Source organism: Myotis davidii, unplaced genomic scaffold (assembly GCF_000327345.1).
Source record: "Myotis davidii unplaced genomic scaffold, ASM32734v1 scaffold750, whole genome shotgun sequence".
NCBI lineage: Eukaryota > Metazoa > Chordata > Mammalia > Chiroptera > Vespertilionidae > Myotis > Myotis davidii.
In genome coordinates, this window is record NW_006282814.1 from 1,600,221 (window position 1) to 1,618,485 (window position 18,265).

The 18,265-nt window shown below is 45.1% G+C and overlaps 1 protein-coding gene across 1 annotated transcript in view; it reads left to right on the forward strand.

Annotated features, from left to right (window-relative positions):
- Positions 1-18,265, forward strand: part of SHC3 (SHC (Src homology 2 domain containing) transforming protein 3) — a gene marked incomplete at its 5' end in the record, with an annotated part of 62,159 nt that overhangs the window by 30,550 nt on the left and 13,344 nt on the right. Inside the window, 2 exons of the mRNA XM_006753234.2 lie at positions 8,808-8,966; positions 12,541-12,836. Of these exons, the coding sequence (XP_006753297.1) occupies positions 8,808-8,966; positions 12,541-12,836 (455 nt within the window). The remainder of the gene's footprint in view (positions 1-8,807; positions 8,967-12,540; positions 12,837-18,265) is intronic.

Sequence of the window (18,265 nt, forward strand, 5' to 3'; positions counted from 1 at the left end):
TGGAGGTGCCCAGATGAGGCCCAGCTGTGAAGCAATGCAAGCTGCTGTGGGGCCTTGGGCCTTCTCTTGGAATTTCTGGGTCTGTCTGGCCCAGCTGCAATTTGTTAGGTAATTTTCAGGTTTCAAAGGGCCAGGGCATTCATATGCAAAAGCCTCTGCCACAGCCTGGTTGGGGCGGGGTCTCAGGGAATCAAAGGGTGGAGCAAGCATCTGTGGCGGATCCTCAGCCCTGCCCTAAAGGGCCCCGATTCTCAGTGTCTCAGTAATTGCTGCAAGCACCTCTGAGGGAAAGCTGCCCTCAAGTTCAGAGTTCTGCCTGCTGCCAGACAGTCCAGTTTCTCCCCGTATGAGTCCTGGGTCCCCAGAGACTTCCCAGAACCGGAGTTCAGAGCAGTCGAGAGCCTGTGACTCCCTCCCAATTCAAAAAGACAGCTGTGTCCTCAGGTGCCAGCCCTTTTCCGCGTGCGCTTGAGCCTCTGTACCTCTGCACTTCACTTCCGCAGCTCCTCTGAGTCTCCGTGTGCTTTTCTTTTCCCTTCTAGTTGTAGAATTTCCACTCAGCCAGCCTTCCTGTAGTTCTGGATGATGTCCATTTTGTCTTTTTGTTGTATTTTTGAAGTTGTTGTGGGAGGCAGCAATTTCCGGTGTTTACCTATGCTGCCATCTTGGTTTCTCCTCTCTCTAGAGTTTTATGTACATATCATTTATACATATGCATTCTTTTTCATCTGACTTCTTTTCACTCAACAAACTATTTATAGATTCACTCCTGTCGCTGCGCGTATCCATAGTTTTTTCCTTTTTCTTGATGACTAGTATTCCATTGTGTGAATCTCCTACACTGTGTTTACTTGTTGACTGATATTTGTTTCCAGTTTGTGGGCATTACATATAAAGTTGGTTTGCACTTCCCTGTTAAAAAAACCCATGACAAAAGTAACATCTCCCTGGTGGCACTTCATCTCCTGTGGAGGGGCAGGAAAACATACTGCAAAAGTCTGCTGAGGCGGGGGGGGGGGGGGCAGGGGGAGGGCTGCAGATTCCTGCCCAGATCATAGGAAGATATAAAGTGAGGGGCTGTGGGGGTGCCACACGTCAATGGTGGCTCCCCTGGCAACAGGACCGGTTCCTATCCTTTAGCACTTACTGCCAGGAGGGCTGAGGAACTGACCTCCCCAAGGACACCCCCACCCATTTCAAAAGGGAGTTGGCTGGGAGACTCAGGTGTTTCATGCTGTCCCTGAGCTCCCCAGCGGGGCTGAGCCCAGTGGTTCCTCACAGGAGCTAGTAGCAGTCTTCTCTTCCTGCCCTCCCCACACCCCACCTGCTCCAGGGTCAACTTCAGGAGGAGAGTGGCAGCTACTGGAGGCAGAAGGGCTCCAGATGCATCTCCCCGGCCCAAGCTACATGTAGAGAACACTGCCACCTCTTATCAAACCAGTGAGCATGCTCCTGCACCCACATTAAAAATAATTCACTCACAACTGATAACTAATTGCTAACATAAGTCCCCATTCTATAGACAGCTCTGTACACACACACACACACACACACACACATATATATATGAAAATAAACCTTTAAAACACACAAAATACACATATATATACTAGAGGCTCAGTGCACAAAATTCGTGCATTGGGGGCTTGCAGGGGTGTACCTCAGCCCAACCTGTTCCCTCTCACAGTCCTGGACCCCTTGGGTAGGGTCCCTAGGCCTGGCCAGTGATCAGGGCCTATCGGGGCTTTCCTTCCCCTGGCTGCCGTGTCATAGTGTGGTCTTTTGGAAGGTTGTCCAGACGGTCATTCTGTTGTTCAATCATTCAGTCAATTTGCATATTACACTTTTATTATTATAGTTTGTGTGTGTGTGTATTTTGTGTGTTTTAAAGGTTTCTTTTCATTTTAAACTTCTCCCCCTTCAGGCACATCTATAACTCCTTCACTAGCTCCAGGCCTCTGGCTACTCACTCTGCAGGGTCTAAAGGAGGTGGAGCAGGGGTGGGCAAACTTTTTGACTCGAGGGCCACAATGGGTTCTTAAACTGGACCAGAGGGCGTGAACAAAAGCATGGATAGAGTGTTTGTGTGAACTAATATAAATTCAAGGTAAACATCATTACATAAAAGGGTATGGTCTTTTTTTTTTTTTTTAGTTTTATTTATTTCAAATGGGCCAGATCCGGCCCGCGGGCCGTAGTTTGGCAACGGCTGAGGTGGAGTGACAAATGAATTAAGATCCAATTTATGCTTCTATGTATATAAATTTAACCATTTCTTTAAACATAAATTTAATGTTAAGGTTTTCCCTTATTGTAGCCATTTCTCCTGGGAGTAAATTACATTTTAAAAATTATATTTTTCAATTATGGTTCACATTCAGTGTTATTTTAAGTATACAGCATAGTGGTTAGACAAGTACATGATTCATAAAGTATTTCCTTCGATAAGTCTGGTGCCCACCTGGCACCAAATGCTAGTTGTTATAATATTATTGACTGTGCTATGCTTAATATCCCCTTGGCTATTGTGTAACTACCAGTTTGTACTTAATCCCTTCCCCTCTTTCACCCAGCTCTCCAACGCCCATCTCCTCTGGCAACCAATAGTCTGTTCTCTGTACCTATGAGTCTGTTTCTGTTTTGTTCTTTAGATTCCACATATAAGTGAAATTATATGGTATTTGTCTTTCTCTGTCTGACATATTTCACTCAGTATAATACTCACTAGATCCATTCATGTGATTGCAAATGGTAGATTTCATTCTTTTTTATGGCTGAGTAATATTCCATTGGTAATAACTTTTTTATCCACTCATGTATTGGTGATTACTCAGGTGGCTTCCAATTCTTGGCTATTGTAAATTGTGCTGAAAATACATATGCTGCACATATATTTTTGAATTAGTGCTTTGGATCTTCAGATAGCTACCCAGAAGTAGAATTGCTGGATCAAAAGTAGTTTTATTTTTGATTTTTTGAGGAGCATTCATACTGTTGTCCGTAGTGACTGTACCAATTTGCAATCCCACCAATAGTACAATTTTCTCCTCATCCTTGCCAACACTTGTTTCTTGATTTATTGATGACAGCCATTCTGACAGATGTGAGGTGATAACTCATTGTGGTTTCAATTTGCATTTCTATTATTGATGTTGAGCATCTTTTCATTTGTCTGTTGACCATCTGTATGTCCTCTTTGGAGAAGTGTCTATTTAGGTCCTCTGTCCATCTTTTAATTGAATTGTTTATTGTTTGGTGTTGAGTTGCATGAGTTCTTTATAAATGTTGGCCATTAACTCCTTATCAGATGTATCATTAGCAAATATCTTCTCCCATTCAGTAGGTTATCTTTTTGTTTTGTTCATGAATTCCTTTCTGTACAAAAACTTGTCCCATTTGTTTATTTTTTCTTTTGTTTTCCTCGCCTGAGGAGATATATCAGAAAAAATACTACTAGAGCAATGTCAGAGTTTATTGTCTATGTTTTCTTTAGGAGTTTTATGATTTTGAGTCTTACATTTAAATCCCCAATTCATTTTGAGTTTATTCTTGTATACGGTATAAAAAGGTAGTCTCATTTCATTTTTTGCGTGTATCGGTCCAACTTTCCCAACATCGTTTATTGATAGTGACTGTACCAATTTGCAATCCCACCAATAGTACAATTTTCTAGATTGTCTTTACCTCTTTGTATGTTCTTGCCTCCTTTGTCATATATTTATTGACCATATAGGCTTGGGTTTATTTTTGGGCTCTCTGTTCTGTTCCATTGATCTGTATGGCTGATTTTATGCCAGTATCAAGTTCTTTTGGTTACTAAAGCCTTGTAGTATAGTTTGATACCAGGTAACATGATACCTCCAACTTCGTTCTTTCTCAAGATTGCTGTGGCTATTCAGAGTCCTTTGTGATTCCATATAAATTTTAGGATTTTTTGGTTCTAGTTCTGTGAAAAATGTCATTAGAATTTTGATAGGGATTGCATTGAATCCATAGATTGCTTTGAGTAGTATGGACATTTTAACAATGTTAATTTTTTTCTATCCATGAGTATGGTACTTGCTTCTATATATTTGTATCCAATTCAAAATTTTTTCTTCAATGCCTTGTAATTATCTAACTATAGGGTTTTGTTTTTTTTTTTACCTCCTTGGTTAAATTTATTTCTAGGTATTTTAAAATGTAACTGTAAATGTGATTGTTTCCTTAGTTTCTTTTTCTGATAGTTCATTATTGGTATATAAAATACAACTTATTTCTGATTATTAATTTTGTATCCTGCTACTTTACTGAGTTTATTTATCAGCTCTAATAGTTTTTTGGTAGGATCTTTAGGGTTTTCTATATGTAGTAACATGTCATCTGCAAATAGTGACAGTTTTATTTCTTCCTTTCCAATTTGGATGCCTTTTATTTATTTTTCTTATCCAATTGTTGTGGCTAGAACTTCTGATACTATGTTGAATAAAAGTGGTGAAAGTGGACAACACTGTCTTGTTCCTGATCTTAAGGAAGACACTTTTAGCTTTTCCCCATTGAGTATGATGTTAGTTATGGGTTTGTCATATATGGCCTTTATTATGTTGAGGTATACGCCCTTGATTTCCATTTTGCTGAGAGTTTTTGTCATAAATGGATGCCAGATTTTGTCAAACGCTTTTTCTGCATGTACTGATATGGTCTTATGATTTTTACCCTTCATTTTGTTTATGTGGCGTATTAAATTAATTGATTTGCAGATATTGAGCCAAACATTGTATCCCGGAAAAATCCCACTTGATCTTTTTATTGTATTGCTGAATTTGGTTTGCTGATATTTTATTGAGAATTTTTGCATCTATGTTCATCAGGGATATGGCTCTATAATTTTCTCCTTTTGTAATGTTTTTTGTCTGGTTTTAGAATCAGGATAATGGTGGCCTCATAAAATGAGCTTGGGAACCTTCCCTCCTTTTGAATTTTTTTGGGATAGTTTGAGAAAATCAGTTGTTAATTCTTCTTTGAATATTTGGTAACATTCATCATTGAAGCCATAGGTCTAGTACTTTTGTTTGTAGGGAGTATTTTTAATTACTGTTTTGATTTTGTTGGAAGTAATTGGTCTGTTCAGATTTCCTGTTTCTTTTTTATTCAGTCTTGGAAATTGTATGTTTTTAGGAATTTATCCAATTCTTCCAGGTTGTCCAACTTGTGGGCATATAATTGTTCATAATATTTTCTTATAATTCTTTTTTATTTCTATGATGTCTGCTGTCACTTTTCCTCCTTTATTTCTGATTTTATGTATTTGGGTCCTCTCTCTTTTTTCTTTATGAGTCTGGCTTAAGGTTTATAAATCTTGTTTATCTTTGCAAAGAGCCAGCTCTTGGTTTCATTTATCTTTATTATTGTTTTTTTAGACCCTATTTTGTTTATTTCTGATATGATCTTTATTATTTCCTTCCTTCTACTCACTTTGGGCTTTGTTTGTTGTTCTAGTTCCTGTAGGTATAAGAGTAGATTGCTTATTTGAGATTGCTTGCTTCTTGAGTTAGGTCTGTATTCCTATGAATTTCCATCTTAGGGCTGCTTTTGCTGCATTCCATGGATTTTGGGTTGTTGTGTTTCCATTTTTATTTGTCACCAGGTGTCTTTTGATTTCCTCCCTGATTTCACTGTTAACCCTTTATTGTTTAGTAACATGTTATTTAGCCTCCATGTATTTGTGTGTTTTTCAGTTTTTTTCTTTTAATTGATTTCTGATTTCTTACCATTGTGGTCAGAGAAGGTACTTGAAAGATTACAGTTTTCTTTTCTTTTTTAAAAAAATATATTTTATTGATTTTTTACAGAGAGGAAGTGAGAGGGATAGAGAGTTAGAAACATCGATGAGAGAGAAACATCGATCAGCTGCCTCCTGCACACTCCCTCCTGGGGATGTGCCCGCAACCAAGGTACATGCCCTTGACCGGAATCGAACCTGGGACCCTTTAGTCTGCAAACCAGTCAAGGCAGATTACAGTTTTCTTAAATTTACTGTGACTTATTTTTTTGCCTACCATGTGGCCTATCCTGGAAATTGTTTTATGTGCACTTGAGAGGACTGTATATTCTGCTGCTTTGGAGTGAAATGCTCTTGAAAACATAATTTCAATCAATTTGATCTAGTGTGTCATTTAAGGCCACTGTTTCTTTGTTGGTTCACCATATGGAAGACCTGTCCATTGATGTCAGTGGAGTGTTAAATTCCCCTACTATGACTGTATAACTGTCAATCTCTCCCTTTATGTCCGCACCGTTGAACCTCTTTGCCATCAGCCTAGATGTCCTCTTAATCCTCTCCCATATTATTACTGTTATTTAGTTACCAGCACAATAACCTTATTGCACATTTTTAAAATGTTGGAGGAGGAGCTGTCCAATGATCTCAAGGCATACGTTTTTGATTCTGATAAGATTATGGATACCGAAGAATAAAAATGGAATCACTACTGCCAAGATATGACAGAAAGCTTGCATAGTAAAATAGTTTAAACCTAACATTTGGACCCAATAAGGCAAATGGAACATTTTCCCACATTTTTGGAAAATGCACGTTTTCTTCACATTAAGTGGTACCAATAAGAAATAATGATTTAAAAATATTTGCTTTATATTTTTAGGTGCTCATGTATTGGGTGCATAATTGTTTACAAGGGTTATATCCTCTTATTGGATTGATCCATTTATCATTGTGTAATGACAATAACGTTTTAAAATTCCCTTCTTGTGAGAGAATTTCACATGTTGCATGCCCCAGCTGAAAGGTGACCCATCATGCTGGTCTGGTCAGTTGAACATGACACCTGTCAGAAGCCACCACGTGGCTCTGTGTCAGAATAGGAAGGATATCGCAAATTAAAGTCATAATTTTGTCAGAGGCAATTTTTTACTATGTTTTCATCTTTGTCCCACAGACATCTAAAATAAATAAGCCAGTCAGAGAAAGGCAAGTATCACATGATCTCACTCATATGTGGAATCTAATGAACTAAACTAAACTGATGAATAAAATAGATCCAGAGACATGGAAGCATGGAACAGACTGTAGAATCTCTGAGGGAAGGGAAGGCAGGAAGAGATTAACCAAAGAACTGATATGAACATATGCATAACCCATGGACATAGACTATAGTGCAGTAGGCCCGTGGGGGGTTGACAAGGATGGCTGGAGGTGGTCACTGGGGGGAAGAGGGACATCTGTAATACTTTCAACAATAAAGACACATTTTTTTGAAAGGCTTCTCCTCTTACAAAAATTAAGTAAAACAATAATTCTCTTGATAGTTTTAAAAAAAGTATTTACATAACAGGTATACACCTAGACATGTAAGGAGACACATTATTTATATTAGATATCTACTTTATTGAAAAAAGTTAGGTTTATTTAGAAAACGAGGTCTCTTTCTGTGTGTTACTCTGGCCAGATCAAGAACAGACCACGCAAGAGGTTCATCAGGGCAGATCAGCCGTACGTAAGTTCCTGGCCTACAACTTGAGACTCATTATTCTTAATAAATTTCAAGTTCTCATTTGAAAGCAATAAATACCTTTTTTCATGAAACAATTAAGAATGTTTCTTGTTAGTTTGCTAGCAGCTATTCCCCTAAAATGAACTTTCGGTGCCGCCATGGTGTGCGCGTCCACGCCCCGGCTCCGCACCTGCCACTGTGTGAGTAGCAAAGGGTCGCGGTCAGGAAGGCTGTTCATTAGGCTTTTCATCTCCTCCTTTTAAAAATTAGTCTGTAAAATTCGTTTTACAGGCTGATCTGTTTGCAACGCCCACACACGTGTGAGCTGCAGAGAGCCCCGGCTGGAGCAGGACATGCACCCAGGGCCAGCCTGTGGGCGCGGGAGCCTGTGCAGAACGGGAGCAGACGAGGGGCAGTTCAGACTTTGCTGGGGCGCCTGCCCTGAAGGAAGCGGAGGGACACTTGCGTTCTCAGCATGAGGCAGACGGTGATGTGCCACCCAAAGCCCGGCAGCAGGCTCTGGGGAGCGCTTCCTCCAGAGCCCTGAGCTGACCGGCTGGCTGGGCTGACTGCCCCAGGGTGTGGAAGGTGACCTCTCCCAGGAGATGGGAGCTCCCAGAAGCCATCTGGAGAGCATACGTGTAAATGTGCTCGAGTCAGGGATCCCGTAGGAAGAATTAGGCAGTGACCCAAGCGGGTGTGATCGGGCGACGTCCTTCAGCTCTCCTCCGGTGCCACAGCAGGGACGCTGGCCCATCGTGGGCACCGTCGTGGGCCACGTAGGCAGTACACACCGGCCCTGCCTGCGGCGCGGGCTCAATCACACGCCTGCACTGGGCTGTTTTGTAGGAACGCATCTCAGTTCGTTAGGTAGTAACTTTCTAAAACGGTAACAGCACCTGCATTGCATAACCGGAATGGAGTTAATTTACAAAACATTCACTTACACTTAACAGGAAAAAAGGACAATTAAAATGAAGCTTGGTGCTCTTCTGCTCAGTTGTTCGATCTCGGGCCTCTGTAACCGGGATGAGCAGACCCACGCCTGGGGCTCCACCTTGCCCCGTCACGGGCCGGCGTCGGGGGCAGGCGTCGGCACGGGCTGGCAGCTCACATCCTGACAGGCGGGTGTGGATGTGTCCTGGCCAGAACACAGCAGTGCCTGTGACGGGGTCAGAGAGGAGATGTGAACTGTGGGAGCTGCCGGGAGAATTCCCTGTGTTAACCTGGAGGACCGGGTGTGAGACCGGGTGGCGTGACTGTCAAGGCGCGGGCAGCATTAGCATCAGAAGAAAGAGGGCTCACTTTCTGTTGCAGGGTCCCTGGACACATCCAGCATGCCAGGAGGGACGGCGCCGGCGGCCCCGACGGGAGAAGCCCCCACCTACGTGAACGCCCCGCACTTCCCGCCGCAGGCCGGGCCGGCTGCGGGCAGCAGCGCCGAGAGCAGCCCGAGGAAGGACCTCTTTGACATGAGTGCGTTTCCATTCACCCCGCTTTTCTTTCCTTTTGAGGTTGCTTTCTACTCGTTGATTGGAAATCTGTGCGGTCACGGGATTTGCTGCTGGCTGGGTTTGCGGCACTTTTCTGGGTATGACTGGCTTCTCAAGGCTTTCAACTTCGGCCAACCTCTGCTTTGGGAGTCCATCCCTTTCTTATGTCCAGAGACAAAGCAATTTCCCCCTCCTTTTGGCATTGACTTAGCACTTGAAGAACTGCACATGTATTGAGACAAACAACATACATAAATAAATGCACTCACTTATGTATTCACTTAAATAGCCTTTGGCTATTGTGTACCAAGTATTGTCGCAGTTGCTAAGGATGCCAAAGGGTAACGGCACGGCCATGTCCTCACAGAGTTCTCCGTCTGTTGAGCAAGAAATTGCAGCAGACCCTTCTCATATGCAGGCACATGCTTGCCGTCCCTCTCATTTTCCTCTATTCTCCCTCTTTCTCTACCACTGCAAGTCTCCCCGCTACTCTATTCAACACCTAACATGTGTCAAATGCCATTCTACTCACTTGCCTATATACACAAAAACAAAATAGGCCACGCCTCTATTCCGTGGAGCTGAAATCAGCACTATGTATTAGCAGTTGGTAACAAGTGCACGGATCACACAGAAGACAGAGAGAGAGGCAGGAACCTACTCAGATAGCAGTGCAGTAGGGTGTGTGCCAAGGACTTTCTGTTTGTCATAAACATCGTGAACTTAAATCATCCATGAACCAATTAATGGAAGTGGAAGCCATTTTTAAGGAATTTTGAAAGAACTTCCTTAGCTCACAAGAGTTTTATATCCCGCCCTGGCTGGTTTGGCTCAGTGGATAGAGCGTCGGCCTGCGAACTGAAGGGTCCCAGGTTCGATTCCGATCAAGGGCATATGCCCAGGTTGTGGGCCCAGTGGGGGCCTTGCAGGAGGCAGCCGATCAATGATTCTCTCTCATCGTGGATGTTTCTATCTCTCCCTCTTCCTTCTTCCCAGAAATCAATAAAAATATATTTAAAAAAGAAGTTTTGTATCCCAAAATTTCTTTTTCAAATTCCTTGAGAATTTAAAGGCTAAAGAGGGGAGGAGATTAACATTTAACAACTTTCTACCACCAGCTATGCACTTATTATTTAATTTAATTTTGCAGTGATACTACAGGCAGGTATTATTACTACAGTCATGTGCCACAGAATGACACTTGGATCAACTACCGGCTGCATTTGTGATGGTGGCCCCACAAGACTACAATGCAGTTGAAAAATTCCAGTCACCTAGTGATGTCTTTGGTGTCCCATAGTGCAGCACATCACTTGTGTGTTTGTGGTGATGCAGTGGGTTGTAAACAAAGCTACGGCACTGCCAATTGTATGAAAGTACCAGCTGCATTGGGTGAGTGCCCTCTGATATTCATACAATGACAACATAGCCTCGTGACACATTTCTCAGACAGTATCTCCATCATTCCGTGACACATGACTGTATTATCATCACTATTGCTGTTATTATCCTTACTATACAGAGGAGAGAACAGAGAAACCTAGAGGTTAAGTGACTTTACCGCTGGTAAAAGGCAACCTTGCTGGCTTGACATCTGCTGTCCGTGATGTTGCATGTGATGAGGACAGGACTGAGTGCGTTTATGATTAGGCGGCACCATGGTAACAGAGGTCTAATTCTCCCCGCCACTTTGGTTCCACGGATCCTGGACTCCCATTCCAACTTACAAAGATGGCCAGAACCAGAAGAACTAGAATCTCAGTGCTTGCGGCGCCTTCACAGTCACCTAGCCCGATCCCTTCACTTTAGTAACGTGAGGTGTGAGGTGGCTTTCCCAAGATGCAGAGCCAAGTGGAGCCGCTGAGCCCCCGCCCCAGTGTTCACAGTGCTCACAACTGCACTTTAGTGGCTGTACTTGTTTAATGGAGTCAGTTCACCAGTGATTCCTGGCCCCAGGTCTGGGTAGTTAGATTGGCCTGGGGTTTGAGATGAGAACTATGAGAACCAGAGCCAACGTTTTCTCATCCATCTATTTCTACTCCTGCTCCCGGCAAAAACAAGAGAGGGCCCTGGAAGGCTAGTATCTATTGAAAAGTGTGAAAAAATAAAGGCAACACTCTGTTGTTTACTTTTAACCACTAGAGCTGAACAACAATGGCGATGATGGTGGTGATGGTGGTGGTGATGGTGATGATAAATAGTGATGAAAATAGTGGGATCATAGTGACGATGATGGTGATGATGATGGTAAATGGTGATGATAATGGGATAATGGTGATGATGGTGATGGTGGAGATGATGATAAATGGTGATGATGACAATAGGATAATGGTGGTGATGATGGTGATGGTGGTGGTGATGATGATATATGGTGATAACAGGATAATGGTGATGGTGGTGGTGGTGATGATGATGGTGTAGAAAGAGTATAATACAAATTTTCAACACTCCAGGTAATCAGGAAAAAGATAGGGTAAAAAAATAAAAATTTAATCAATAGTTTTAACTTCTTTTCCACTCCAAAAATATAAATGACTTAATGAGTGCCCAAATGACCTAATTTTGGTTTCATTTATTCACCTCACGCCTGGCCATCTTCTAAGTTGGCCTTATTTTACATCACTTGTTGAATGTTTGTGGAGCAGGAACCATGTCCCAGGAATAATGTTGGGCTTTGGGGTGTGTGGTGCTTGCATTGACTGGGTTGGCAATGTGGTCCCGCAGTCATTATAACACCAGACATTTGTGTAGCACTCCCCTCATTTTTCAGAGTGCGTTTGTCCAATTACTTATTGGAAAATCAAACCCTGAGATTAACCCAGGCGTGCCTGCTGACTTGCTTGCTGCTGCTATTTGTTGATGTTAGAGCAGAAGTCTTGCCATTGACGGATGCCCTGCAGTGAGAGGTTTGTTCTGAAGGGCCGAAGTCAGGCTCACTCTCAGACACTCACACAGAGCCTTTTCCCACAGGGACAAGCGAAGGTCAAGGGAAGGTAGGGCTCCTGGCCTGGGGCAAGTCACACAAAAGGCACCCAATTAACCTCAGTTTTATTTGCTTTTAAAAATTCACCCGGTACAAAGGTTTTGAAATAAACGCTTGATGGGTTGGGTTTAGGTCTCCCACAAAATAAAAATCTTGCAAATTGTCTTTTTCTTTGCGTATTTCCTTCGGTTTGGCAGGTATCTATTCAGAAGCAAACATGTTTGTTGGAGGCTAGCCAACGTTCCAGAGAAAGTAGACGGCATGTAATATGCGTGGCCTCCTGCGGCGTGCTAAGCTATAGGCATTCTAACCAGCGAGACCTGCGTGTGCTTGAACCCTTGGCACAAGGCACAGTGCCCAGCTGCCTCGGGAAAGCAGGCTTACCAGAGTCACACCAGGATTTGGGCTGTACTCTCAAATGCTTGTTATGACTCATCTCATTAGATTATCAGCTGTCATTTGTCTCTGGCTCTTTCTTCCGGTGGCGTTGCCTTTGCCTTCTCTGCCCTCACACTGTATTGTTTATCCTTTGCTCTTCCTGGGTCCACGTGTTGCTGGCAAACGCTGTTGGCAGAACCTTTTGAAGATGCTCTCAAGAACCAGCCCGCGGGGCCCGTGCTGAGCAAGGCGGCCTCCGTGGAGTGCATCAGCCCCGTCTCTCCCAGAGCCCCGGAGGCCAGGATGCTGGAGGAGCTGAGAGCCGAGCTGTGGTACCAAGGCCAGATGAGCAGGAAGGAGGCGGAGGGGCTGCTGAAGCGCGATGGGGACTTCCTGGTCAGGAGGAGCACCACCAGCCCGGGCTCCTTCGTCCTCACTGGCATGCACGACGGCCAGGCCAAGCACCTGCTGCTAGTGGACCCGGAAGGCACGGTGAGCACAGGGCGGCTGCTTTCCCTCCTCACCCACAGGCGCCTGCGGGAGCCCCGATGGCCACCCCCCGGGACCCCGAGCCAGGCCAGGGCCAGAGCTTTCCCGCCCGAGAGGTCATGCTCCTGACAGCCCTTCTGTGGTCTCACTACTATCCCATCATCCAGCCATACGTCTGACCCCACCCTGCACAGTGCAGGGACGGCTAAGTTTAATAAATGGAAGTACATGAGCTAACCATGGACTAAGCTCCAGGCTTGTTGTGTGAAAACAGAGAAGCAGGCGGAGTTAGCTGAGCAGTTACATTAAGCACGTTGCATGTTTTACTGGGAGGCAGGGACGAAGGCTTGGTCTTCAGCTGCATGCAGTGACCTCCTGGTTCATAGGTCAGTGCTCAACCACTGGGCCATGCTGGCCGGGCCTGGAATTACTTTTGAAGATGATTTAAGGGAGAGACCCAACATTTTAAACATCTCCATGTAGTGAGCCAATCTTTTGGTCACCGTTTGCCAAATAATTCACCTGTTCTCGGTGGTGCTGACGCTCTGCCTGTTAACACTGAGTCCCTGTGTCCTGGGCTGTTTCTGCACCATCAGCTCTGTCCTATTGAGTGCGCTGTTTAGTGTTTCTTGTATAAGAAACTGTGCTAGTCATTACGGCTTTGAAACTGTCCTAACCTCTGGTGGGGTGAGTCTTTCCTCTTGATTCTCCTGTTGGTAAGTTGCCTCACCTATTCTCACATCCTCATTCTTCTTTGTTCAGATTTTGGATTCACTTTATCAATGAGGGAGAGAGAGAGAGAGAGAGAGAGAGAGAGAGAGAGAGAGAGAGAGAGAGAGAGAGAGAGAGAGAGAATGAGAGAGAATATTCTGGGATTTGGTAAGATTTGCATTGAATTTATAGATTAATTTGGGGAGAGCTGACATTTTTCAATATTAAGTCATCACATCCGTGAGCATGGCATAAGGCTCCATTTACTTAGTTTTTAAGATGTCCTTGGTTAGAATTTTAAAATTCTCTTCAGAAAGCTCTTCTGTTTCCTGTTAGGTTGCTTTCTAGTGTCTAGTTTTAGTTCCTGTTGTGAGTGGTATGTAATTTTTGGTTACTTTTTCTCTATAGTTATTGCTGCAGGGAGAGGAATGTGGTTGCAATCGTTTTCCTGGAACTGCGTTGCAAACACGGACAGTTTTGTTGCTGCCTTCCAGTCCCTGTCCTCAGCGTTCTAATCCCACCTTGCTGGCTGGGGCATCTTTGAGCATTGGCCAGGAGAGGGCGCCCTCGTCTTGTTCCCGACCTAGAAAGGCAATGTTGGAGGTTTTGTTCCATTAAGGATGTAAGCTTTGAGTAGACTGCCCTTGTCAGTCTAAAGAATTTTCCTCCCCTCCCCTCCCTTCCCCTCCCCTCCCCTCCCGCCCGCCTGGTTCCTTCCTTTCTTCCTTCTGTTGTTCATTCACTAAGCAAATGTGTACCTAATGGCTACTAAATCCAGGCATTGTTTTTATCATCTGGGATATGTTCATAAATCAGTTAAAAGAACAAGCCTCTGCTCTATTGGAATTGGTGCATATTAATTACCTAATTACTTTTATCGTGTGTAGATATTGAACTTTATCAAATGCTTCGTCAGTGTCTTTTGAGATAATTCTGTGGTTTTTTTCTTAAGTCCATTATTGTGGGGTAGTACATAGGTAGATGTTTCTGATGTTATGTCTTGGCATGAACCCTCTTTGGTCTTGACATGGGAATTGTGAAATGCATTGCTGGATTTGGGCACCTAGTTTTTTTAGGGTTCTTCAGTCACTGCTCCTAAGTGAAGTGTCGTCATTGTGTTTGCTGCTGTCATTTGTGTGTGCTCATCTGGTTCGGGTGTCAAGATTATAGGGTTACATTCATCCCTTCCAATGAGCTAGATTTACTCCAAATAAGACAACCTTCCCTCACCATTTTATCTCAGATAGACTCCCCTGGATATTCCCTGATTTATTTGTTTCTCTCAAGCACTTACCACACACAAGCCCTCGTTTATTTGCTAGTTTGTTTATTTAAAGACTGTTTAATTCAACAGTCTCCTGTCTTTTCGTGCTGAGGCCATCATGTCCTCTGGCCGTCCATCTTCTCTTTTGTTTCAGACATCTCTTCCATTGGGGTTGGGGTAGGTGAGATGGGACAATACTTACACTCGCCTCACGTTTTGACTTATAATTCCTTTTCTCATGCCTTTCCTATAAAAATAGAATTATTTAATAATATAAAGTATCAGCTGTTTACCAATCTCTACTTTCTATCAAGGATTGCAAAGTTAAGCCAAATTAAAGAAATAAAAACACATAGGTACATTTTAGCATCTCCCTCACTTGATAATTAGCAAGGAACTTCCATCCTTCTCTCTGTAAAATGCCAATGGCCGGAGCTCATGAGTCTTTCCCGGGGGAGTGGGCACTCAGGTGCCCACAGCTTCCCTGCACATCTCCAGCGAAGAAACCCTGGTGGGTGCCTTTTCCTATGAATTTCCTTTTGGCCACATGGTCAGCTTTCCATCTTGTTTTCATTTCTATTGTCAGAAATAAGACTTTTCTGACTCTTGGGCAAACTTGGCGATGACTGGGGCTCCTCAGACCCTTGGAACTAGGAGAGGAAGGGGAGTAAAACCCAGAAGGAGCAGGGGCCAGGGGGCACACGAGTGTCCTCCTCACTCTGACATGGTGGCCACAGGCTGACAGGGAGATGTGGCCACAGGACCCCAGCTGTGCAGAGATCCAAGTCCAGTTTCACTCTTTGGAAGGGAATTGAGTGCTCATGTGCAGTAAGGCGTTGACTGGAGGAGTGTAAGCAATTGGTGTACAAGATCCCAAGCCTGACTCTTGGCTTAGCATTCTGGAGGCTGACATGGCCTGGCACAGTGGGCTTTGTGCCTACGGAAAGCCTGGATCTTGTCGAATTTCAAACGTGGGAGAGGCCGGGCAACATGGCTGTGGTGGTTGCGTCCCGCTGGGGTGGGCTGTGCTGAGCACAAGCCTTCGGGGTGAGGTCTCTATGGGTCCAGCCAGTGCTGAGAAAGGAGCCAAAGGGCAGCAGCTCTCAGCCTGTTCCCATAGAACCAGAGTTGTCATCCGGTAGCATCAGAATGAAGGCTTTGCCTGTTCCAGTGCAATCGTTTTGTCATTGATCAAATGTCCTGGTTAATACACAGTCTTTAAAGAGTATCTAACTGCCCACAGGGCAACTCCACTTAAACATTCCCTAGGCAACACAAGCCCACCCGTCTAAGTGGAAGGCAGCTTGCCGTCATCCCTCCTCCTCACCCACTTGCCCTCTGGATTCCTCCTACCACTGGCCCAGTCACCAAGCCTCAGCCTCAAGCACCTCCCCTCACACTGCCCATTCCACGACTGACCACACCCCTCAATATCTGTGAAAACACCCCCTTTCCCACCCACCTGAACTGTCAGTATCTAATCAAATGACCATAGCAGCTAGCGGTAGATTCGAACCCAAGACGCACGGTTTCTTGGCCAGTGGTGTTTCCCACCCGCAGCAGCACCTTCTGGTTCTGTTCTGTGTGCACAGCCCCTGAGACACAGAGGTGGTCACCGAGGAGCCTGGATGAATACATTTTGAGAAATTAATTTCCACTGAATTTCGGAAGGTGTATAAGAACAGACAGGCAGAAAAGGAGAACTAACCCAGAAGGGTGTCCACCTCCCCCATGTCACTTCGGATTTCTGGAGGTTGTGGCAGAGAACAGACAAAGGGATTGTCAAAGCCTCACTGCGACTGAGAAATCAGAACACGCTCTGTGTTTGTTACTTTACTTTCCACCGCCTTTGAGCTGTTTCTCAGGCTCCCAGCTACTCTTGCTCCCTAATGAGACCAGCCCCTCTGGAAGCCGGGAGCAGCATTCCTTCCCACCTTTGGAATCTTATTTTTTTTCTACTTCCAGACTCTGTGTGAAATGATTAAAAATACTGTCAGCAACTCAAAGATACCTTACAGAGAAGCCTTATCAAGCTGGCCTCTGGGTTTATTCCTGGCTGCTGACCCTGAGGCCTATCAGTTTTCATGCTGTGATCAGCGTGGGCACCTGAGCCCCATGCACCTCAGTCTCCGGACACCTGAGCCCGGGGCACCTGAGCCCCTTCTCTTGCTGCAATGTGATCAGATGAAGAAAGCCAGTGCCTGCCCTCCCTCCTGCAGAGATCAAGGCCAGGAGGAGCCAAGTCCGCAAGCCATCATGTGCCTTGGAAAACCCTTGAGGCCACAGATGACCTTGGCCAGGCCAGAAGCAGGCTGTGAGTGGAGGGGTGAGTGGAGGGAGCGCTCCCTGTTGTGTGGCTCAGGTCTGAGTAGGCAGTGGGGCAGGAGAGACCCTCCCTACACTGAAGACTCCCTGGCATCCCCTTTCAGGCTTCCGGAACTCAGCGGGGAGGTCAAGGTGCTTGAGCAATGGCTGTCTTCAGCTAGGAACGAGGATTCTGCTGGGGCTTGGGGTGGGGGCAGAGGCCCCTGCTGAGGACGGGACCCAGGTCTGCCCAGATTGCTAGATGACCTCCTGATCCCCATCATTGGCATTGTGCCTCCATTCTGTACAAATTTGTTCAATAGAAATTACACTGCCAGGTTGGTCAAGGTCACCTGTGGTCTTGGGTAAGTCATGTGACCTGTTGCCTTGCCATCAAGTGAAGATGGTCTTCCAGGCCCCTTCTCACAGCCCCTGGAACAAGACGGGGCCCTGGTGTGCTCTGGACCTGCCTCTTTCTGCCTCGTTCCTGGATGTGCATTTTGGTGCTTTAGTCACAGGATTGTTCATGGCTAAAAAGAAAATGTTTGGGGAGGGCAACACCATGCTGTTGTGTTCTGCTGGCCACCAGAGGGCGCCGGAGGCACACACTTCCACCCTAGCCAGGGGAGGGCATCCAGCCACTGCTTTCACCACTCTGCTTCTCTTCAGTTTCCTCTGTGTTCAGATTTTTGAAAAGGTATCAGGTTGCTTTGCCAGATGAATGTGCCCTCCTTGGGCTGGCATCCAGGGCCAGGCCCCTCGCTGTATGGGCCATTTGGGGTGTCTTCTAGTCTTGGAGGCTGTTGCCAGGGCAGGCAGCTTTGGGGACAATTGAGAGCATGGGTCCAGCCCCTCTCCTTTAGCAGGTGAATTAGGACTTCCTGCAGTTTTCTGAGCAGTGACTTACCCTGCAGCCCGCAGAGGTGAGCCCCTAGTGGCCGACCAGCAGGCCCAGAACGGGTTTTCCTGGGCCGACAGTGCTGCACTTGGAGACACTACGTTCTGTTCTATCAGCTGCAGAGCTCCTAAAAAGTCATCTTGGAGCTGGATTCCTTGTGTTCGTTACACTTTCTTGACAGAACAAAAGGTTAAAGCCCGCCCCTGCTGGAGCTCCAAGGGGCTGGTCCAGCTGCCCCACGTCTGGGAGGGAAAG